At 38.9% G+C, this 8,841-nt stretch overlaps 1 protein-coding gene across 1 annotated transcript in view; it reads left to right on the forward strand.

Moving 5' to 3' along the window:
• The window catches only part of LOC144957434 (cysteine sulfinic acid decarboxylase-like), a 45,943-nt gene extending 37,855 nt beyond the window's left edge, over nt 1-8,088 (forward strand). Inside the window, exons 15-16 of the mRNA XM_078888697.1 lie at nt 2,854-2,943; nt 5,666-8,088. Coding sequence (XP_078744823.1) covers nt 2,854-2,943; nt 5,666-5,845 — 270 coding nt within the window. The 3' untranslated portion in view covers nt 5,846-8,088. The remainder of the gene's footprint in view (nt 1-2,853; nt 2,944-5,665) is intronic.
• Nucleotides 8,089-8,841: the final 753 nt, after the last annotated feature.

Below are 8,841 nucleotides of genomic sequence, written 5' to 3' on the forward strand. Positions count from 1 at the left end.
CCGGAGGAATAAATTAAATTAAATATTGTGAAATTCATTGAGCATGGTAAATCCTTGGAAATGCGCTTTGAACTAATACACCTGCTAGACAACTCCGATTCCAATATAAACGACTGATTAATGTTCCCATATATAAACTATTGTTAGCTGAAAATCTTTCTTTGTCGGGACTCCAAAAGTATGGAACGAATTAGACAAAGAAATCAAAGGGGTCTTTTAGGAGCACTGATTGATTTTAGATTGATTATTACATTGAAATGTGTTGATATTTATTTTATTCATTATTATTAGGGTGGTGGTGGTGGTGGTGGTGGTGATGATGATGATCCCGCTGATATGATGGTGATGATAAATAAATTAAACATATCTAATTCCCTTTATTCATCCCATAGGGGAGATTCGTCTTTCGGGTCTATTCTAAGGGAAGACTGGAATAACCCAAGCGACAGCCGCAGTGCAGCGCCGCAAATTTAGTTAGGGCAAGGTGACTTGCTCAAGACCACTCAGCGGCGGGTGATCGAACTCGGTACCTTTCGGGTGCCAACCAAAGACCGTACCGCTGCCCCTGATGATGATAATGATGATGATGATGATGATGATGATGATGATGGGAACTAACAAAGAATACACAGGCATCTAAAATTGAAACATTCCATATTCAAAGCTAATGTTTTACTTTAAAAAATTGAGCTTTACAATATCCACTAAATGTGATCAAAGCGCGTTGTAAAGGGGTCCCTGGTCAACAGCAACATTTAATATGTAGGACGGGACATGCCGCCTGTTGGGCGATATTACAATTTTTCAGACAAAGACAACGCTGTTAACGGCCAGGTACTCATTTTACACCTGAGTACGGTGAGAGAATGTGAGTAAAGAGCCTTGTCCAAAGACTCAACTATGCACCGAGCGCGAGGCTCGAACCCAGGACTTTCCGATCCGAACGCTGGTGTCATACCACTAGACCATTATAATGCACTAGACCCATGGCCGACAAGAGTACTATAGGTACGTCATGACTAGACCACATAGCCGCACTACTGTAGGAGTGTTCATTGATAGATGGATGCGTGTGTGTCATAGAAATAGCCTTAGGTGTGTGTGTGTGTGTGTGTGTGTGTGTGTGTGTGTGTGTGTGTGTGTGTGTGATAGTCAAACTTGAGTAGGTTTAATGAAGACTTGTCACACACGCGTGATACACCTATACGAATTTCCCTGCCACCCAGACACACTAACATCTGACAAGGAGTGAGGGCTGTGGAAGAACCACAGACTATCGTGTGCAAACGTTGGCGATTGGTATCGGATGGCAAACTGTGATCGTTTGAATTTGAAATGATTCGAAACACTCGTTACCCCTCCGCTCGCTCGGATTCTGATCGTCTCAAGCTCGTCTCACGTGTCATGATCGTCTCAAGCTCACAACCCGCCTGATCGTTTTAGTGACTCGATCGTTTTACTGACTCGCTCTTCCGGCATTGAGATCGGACGCTGACTCGCTGTCCCTGACTCGATCGTCGATCGGGTAAAAGCGATCAAATAACCCAACACCAGGGTTGCCAGTTTGGCATTTTAAATGCCAGATTCCAAAAATCTGGCATTTTTGAAAACCGTTTGGCATTAGAAAAATCATTTGGCATTTGGCATTTTCATTTGGCATTTTCTTTTCTTGTATATTATTCTTCAAATGACACCTTTTCTTAATTATTTCTAAACGCGTAAAAACAAATCTCTTCACATCGGAAAATTTTGCTATTAAAACTCACACCCTGAACTAGCCCTGCCTCCCTCAGATATTCACTCAAATTCAGCCCTCGACAAGTATCCTCGTAAGTTTTCTGGGAATCTCCTGCAAAACTCGTGAAAATTTGCGTCATGGTCGCCTGTTAACCCCAACAGGAAATTTAGTATAATTCAAAAAAAAAAAAAGAAAAAAAGAAGAAAAGAAAACACGCAAGCCACCAGGATATGATAGTAAATTGTCTATCAAAAGTGAGTAGTTTTCTTAGTAGGGGTGGGAGTCAACAGACTTTGGCATTTTTTTGAGTGTTTTGGCATTTTTTGAGTCTTCCCCTGGCATTTTGTTGAAAAATAATCTGGCAACCCTGCCCAACACTACTCAAGAAGTTTCAGGAGGGACTCAAGATAGATAGTACGTTTGATTCCACTGTTTATTATTTTTAATTTTCTTTTGGAATGGTGGGTGGCATCGATTGTAGAGTGCATCCCTCTTGTGACCAAACAGAGGGACCCGTAACAGTTGGGTTCTGGGTTCAACTCCTCATCACCGCAGACTTTTTTATTCTCTATTGTCTTCTAATATTTCTCTACTCACTTCCTTTCCTGTTATTAACAACACAAGTGCTTGCTCCACTCACTTTTCTGAATTTATATATGTGTGCGGCTATATGGGTCTAGTGGTATGACACTCGCTTTCGGATCGGAAGGTCCTGGGTTCGAGCCTCGCACTCGGCGCTTAGTTGAGTCCTTGGAAAAGGCTCTTTACTCACATTCTCTCACCGTACTCAGGTGTAAAATGAGTACCTGGCCGTAAACAGCGTTGTCTTTGTCCGAAAAAAGTGTAATATCGCCTAACAGGCGTTGTACCATCCTACATGTTAAATGTTGCTGTTGACCAGGGACCCCTTGTAAAGTGCCTTGAGCACATTTAGTGGATATTGCACTATGTAAAAGCTCAATTTTTTTTTTTAATATTCATCCCAGCAATCTCGATGTCATATATCTATCTGTCCTTTACATTAAAAAAAACCCATTGTATCTCATGAACAAGGTGCAGTGATGAAGAGAAATACCTATATTATTATTATATTATGTTCCCATACTATTCCACAGGTGTCGTGTACCAACGTGTGTTTCTGGTACATTCCACCACGTCTGAGGGGCCAGACAGAGACTAGAGAATGGTGGGAAGAGATTAAAACTGTAAGTCATCTCAATTGTCTTTATACCCATCTTTCCCACCACAAGTTTACTTACTTAAATGAGGACCAATAGTAAAAAAAAATCCATTTTTGATTGTAATGCTAATATTGCTATTCCCATGTTATTTTTAGGTGGTAGGAGGTCTAATTTGATGATTAACACCAAAAAAGCAGAAACAAATTTTTTTTTAATGGTGACTTACAGGGCCAATATAGGCTAAAATTAGACCCAAAAAAAAACAAAATGTCTTACAGTGATGCACCAAAAACCATTGATCTATTGTACACATAAGTCGTCTACCAAAGGACTTTATCCATGGAACATCTCCAGGTTTCTGAGAGTTGGCCTTTTAGGCTTTTGCCATCAGCTGTCCAGCGGAGTTGCCTCCATTCTGGCCACATGTCCTAGCCATCTGCATGTGAATAATTGCCAAACAAGAAAGCCCAAAACTTACTTGTCAATGTATCGCATTTTGAAGTTGTGATAACCTAAAAATAACGAACATTCGAATACTACTCAAAAAAGCAAAGTTGAAGCAGATATATTGTAAAATCCAATATTAAAGTGTATGATGCACCAACTTAACCTTCTGTTTGTATATACGATTTTGTGTATTTATAATAACCATGCATTAATTTGATCTTTTCTTTTGTTTGTTTTTAACTATTACATATTTATATTTTCAAAAACAACAGGGTATTTTTGACCTGTGTAACCCATGATTATGAATAATTCGCTTATTGTCATCTTTTATCATTATGTACAACAAAAAAGCATGTGCCTACAATGAACTCTTAGGGAAAAAATCATTAATCTTGTGATACTAGGATAATGCACTGATCACTGATTATGTCCAATACTGTGAATATCATTATGGGGACAAATAACATTGAAACCATTTGAAATTGAATCAATCCAAAACAGAATACGCTACAAGGATCAACAGAAATTTAAATGAATGGAAAAGTGTACGTAAACTAGGCAATTTGATCAGTGAAAATGAAGACATCAGAAAATGAAAGCAGCTGGCCACCAATGCATTCAACCAACTCCAAAATTTATGGAATAGAAATAACATAATCAGTGAGAATAAACGAATACAGATTTACGAGGCACTGATTATTCCAATATTGACATATAATTGTGGAACCTGGGGCCTCACAAAAAAAGAACTTAGAAAGTCTCGATTCATACCATCACAAACAGTTACATCGCGTAATCGGAATCTATTGGCAAGAGACAATTACAAATACTGATCTCTATGAAAAAAACAGGGTAATTGGAATCTATTGGCCAGAGACAATTACAAATACTGATCTCTATGAAAAAAACAGGGTCCAATGCCTGAGTACATTAATAAAAGAACAGCGATGGAGGCTATTTGGTCACATCTTACGTCGAGAAGATAACATCCCAGCCCAAACACCAATTACAGAATATTTCCTTCATGGCAACAAATATGTAGGGAGACGACCAACATCAATAGTAACTACCCTGAACCAGGATCTCTCTACATATCAGAAATTTCTGGATTCAGATGAGGCCGAAATTAATAATACTGGAGTGCCCTCCGTACTAAAGTCACAACAAGATCTTGACAGCCTCATATCTCTGGCCCAGGACCGCGACCAATGGAAACAATTAACAACATGGATGGAGAGAGCAGCTATACTCATCGACCATGACTGAATCACACAATTCTCAGCAAGCGTCATTCAGACTGCGAAGCTTTCTACTACTACTACTACTAATTTGTGATCAGTTGTATCAAAATGCTATTACTACGCTAGGGTAAACGAGGTGCTGAAAATTGAATTTATGTTCAACGTTAGAAAATTTTTTTTTTTTTTTTTTTTTTTTTTTTTTTTTTTGTAGATTTTGGCTTTAAAATATCGGAAATTTATTATTTTTCTGTAGAATTTTACTTTAAATATACTGACGTCAGCATTTTATTCACCTGGACTCCATACCGATTTGAGATGATTGGAAAGGGATTAATTTTTCTCAGCTTATATTTGTTGTAGATAATTAATTTCCTCTGTGGTGATAATTTGAAATTGGACTTCTTTTTTTGTTTATAGTTATATACAAAACGATAAAGAATTGAGGAAGCCTTTTAAAAGTCCTTCAGAGCATAATAATACCATGGAGGAGAGTTTTTCTCAATTTTCGTTGTCAAACGGACAGCAATAATTGCTTGTCACTCTTTTGATAGGGTGTTGTTAATCTATTGCAAAGTACTTTCTGTCTGATATAACAGACTCAACTACTCAATCACTATTGGGTGGACAGAAAAAATCGTGACTTTCAGAATGAATACCAGTCTCTTTGCTTGTGAAGTGAGTGCTCCATTGGCTGATCTGTCAGAACCCTTTTTGGTTATATATTTTGATGATTGGGGGGGGGGGGGTCCCCATAGCTCAGTTGGTAGAGCGCTAGCTTCACATGCAATAGGACCAGGATCGACCCCGGGTGGAGTTGAGATTTTTTTCTGACCCTCTCTGTCCACCCAGCAGTGATTGGGTAGCTGGATCTTTTAGATCAAATGGAAAGCACTTTGCGATAGACTAGCATCCTATCCAAAGGATAGCAAACAATTGCTATTGTCCATTTCATACTATAGAAACCAAGATAAATTCTGGCACCATGGGTCTAATGGCTGTGAAGGACTACTTTTTCCTATTTTAATTATTGTCTTGTTTTTTTACGTACATTTTCCAAGGTGGCTCCGAAGATCAAAGAGAGGATGGTGAAGGCTGGGTCCATGATGATCGGATACCATCCAATGTCCAGTCGAGGCCTGGTCAACTTCTTCCGTACTGTCATCAACAACCCAAACAACGACCACAGTGATATGAACTTTGTCATGGAAGAGATTGACAGATGTGGGAGGGACCTTTAGTTTCATTGACGTATGTATGAGGGACCTTTAGTTTCATTGACGTATGTATGAGGGACCTTTAGTTTCATTGACGTATGTATGAGGGACCTTTAGTTTCATTGACGTATGTATGAGGGACCTTTAGTTTCATTGACGTATGTATGAGGGACCTTTAGTTTCATTGACAGATGTAGGAGGGACCTTTAGTTTCATTGACGTATGTATGAGGGACCTTTAGTTTCATTGACGTATGTATGATGGACCTTTAGTTTCATTGACGTATGTATGAGGGACCTTTAGTTTCATTGACGTATGTATGAGGGACCTTTAGTTTCATTGACGTATGTATGAGGGACCTTTAGTTTCATTGACGTATGTATGAGGGACCTTTAGTTTCATTGACAGATGTAGGAGGGACCTTTAGTTTCATTGACGTATGTAGGAGGGACCTTTAGTTTCATTGACGTATGTATGAGGGACCTTTAGTTTCATTGACGTATGTATGAGGGACCTTTAGTTTCATTGACGTATGTATGAGGGACCTTTAGTTTCATTGACGTATGTATGAGGGACCTTTAGTTTCATTGACAGATGTATGAGGGACCTTTAGTTTCATTGACGTATGTATGAGGGACCTTTAGTTTCATTGACGTATGTATGAGGGACCTTTAGTTTCATTGACAGATGTAGGAGGGAAAAGCTTTTAATTTTGATTTGATTTTAGTCTGAGAGGGGTACTTTGGGTTTTGAATGATAGGCTCATCATAGCCTTCAGTATCACAAACAATGAAATGGGCTTTGAATGGGAAGAGGGGACCGATATGAGACAGATATAAAAATTGATTGACAGGCGTGGGAGGGATTGATGATGAAAATGAAACACACAGAGATGCTAAACTTATTAAAAAGAGTGAAAACAATGTATAATTTGACAAGCCTGTTGACTGAGTATTCTGTATACAAACAAATTGAGCTTTCATATAGCACAATATCCACTAAATGGGCTCAAAGTGCTTTACAAGGGGTCCCTGGCCAACAGCAACATTTAACATCTAAGATGGGACGTGATGCGGGTTGGGCGATATTAAAATTTTTCCGGACAGAGACAAGGCTGTTAACGGCTAGGTACTCATTTTACACCTGAGTAAGGTGAGAGAATGTGAGTAAAGAGCCTTTTCCAAGGACTCAACTTTGCACCAAGCGAGGCTTAAACCTTCAATCCGAAATCGAGTGTCATACCACTATACCACAAAGCCGCACGTATAGACATGGTATACTACTTGCACAATGTAATACCTATGTGTGTGTGTGTGTGTGTGTGTGTGTGTGTGTGTGTGTTAGAGAACAGCTTCAAAAAATACAAAATACCAACACAGTATATTTCGGGATCAAATCCCTTCTTTGGTTAAAAAAAAAAAACAACCATTAGTACATCACTTTATGGGACAGCGTGGCTCAGTGGTACAGTCTTTGCTTTGTACCCAAAAGGTACGGAGTTCGATCACCCACCGCGCTGTGTGGCCTTGAGCAAGTCACCTTGCCCTAACTCACTTTGCAGTGCTGCTCTGCTGCTGACCCCTGGGTTATTCCAGTCTTCCCTTGGAATAGACCCTAAAGACAAATTTTCCCCATGAATAAAGAGAATTTTATTTATTTATTTATTTTATTAAAATTCGAACAGAAGACAGAAAAGTGTTTTGGATGTCTATTTGGCAAAAAACACTAAGTCGAAATGTCCTTAGACTAGACATGCCAAATAATTTTCTGCTGTTTGTCCGTATTATAACCAATGTATATTAATGTTTCAACTGTTTGTGTTTTAGGATGAAGAAGACTTTTGAGCTCGAAAGGTTCTGTGTTTGGTATTATCTTCTTTTCTTTTTTAAAGTCGTTGTATTCATTTCTGTTCAATACTTTATACAGTACCCTTCTCCTAACAGCTTATTATTATCACACAGAAAGACAGAGAGAGAGAGAGAGAGAGAGAGAGAGAGAGAGAGAGGAAGAGAGAGAGAGAGAGGAGAGAGGAAGAGAGAGAGAGAGAGAGAGAGAGAGAGAGAGAGAGAGAGAGAGAGAGGGGGGAGAGGAAGAGAGAGAGGGAGAGAGAGAGAGAGAGTGTGTGTGTGTGTGTGTGTGTGTGTGTCTTTGTTAATGTGTATAAAGATATTCTAGTGCTTCAACAGAGTATGAATCATCTAAATAATTTGTTTTATTGTTTCGTTATTTTGTTGGGTTTTTTTAGCTCCAAAATGGAAGATCGTGACTGACAATAGATACAATAGAAGAGGCATAGAGAGCATTATTTTCTCTGTTGAACATGGCCTTTTTCAATAATAATCGTGAAAGAGCATGGCTATTATAGGACAAGAAAGGTGTAAATGATTGCACTGTCACGGGTTCGAGACCAACTTGACTTAAGAAGGAAGTTATGATCCCCAAATGTGCACGCATAAAGACGTTTCGCTGGGTGGGGTTCCTGACCTCCCATCGTGGGCAGAGAGGTACTTACTGTGTCCTCTATCCCCCTTTTATCTGTTTTCCAACATGCTCTCTGTCCTTGTCTGGGAATGAGATTACTTGTTTTTGTCATGGCCCTGGCCGGCTACCCTAGCTGGGAGTGAAACAGTCAAATGTATAGTTTTGGGAGATGATATGGATTTTATTATTATCATTATCATTATTATTATTATTATTATTATTATTATTGTATTACATATTATATATGATTTGTAAACATTTTAGCTGGATGGGGATCCTGACCTCCCATAGCGGGCAGGGAGGTACATACTGTGTCTTCTATCCCCTTATATCTGTTTTCCAACATGCTTTCTGTCTTTGTCTCGGAATGAGATTACTTGGTTTTGTCATGGCACTGGCCGGGATCCTAGCTGGGAGGGAAACAGTCAAATGCATAGTTATTGTTTTGGGAGATGATATTTTTTTCCTTGTAAATCATCTCTCTGTTATGTATTATTATATTTGTTATTTTTAATGTATAATGTAAGCATTTGAGTGTG

The sequence above is a fragment of the Berghia stephanieae genome, chromosome 12 (assembly GCF_034508935.2).
Source record: "Berghia stephanieae isolate SIO BIC M18660-M18661 chromosome 12, UCSD_Bste_1.3, whole genome shotgun sequence".
NCBI classification, from domain to species: domain Eukaryota; kingdom Metazoa; phylum Mollusca; class Gastropoda; order Nudibranchia; family Aeolidiidae; genus Berghia; species Berghia stephanieae.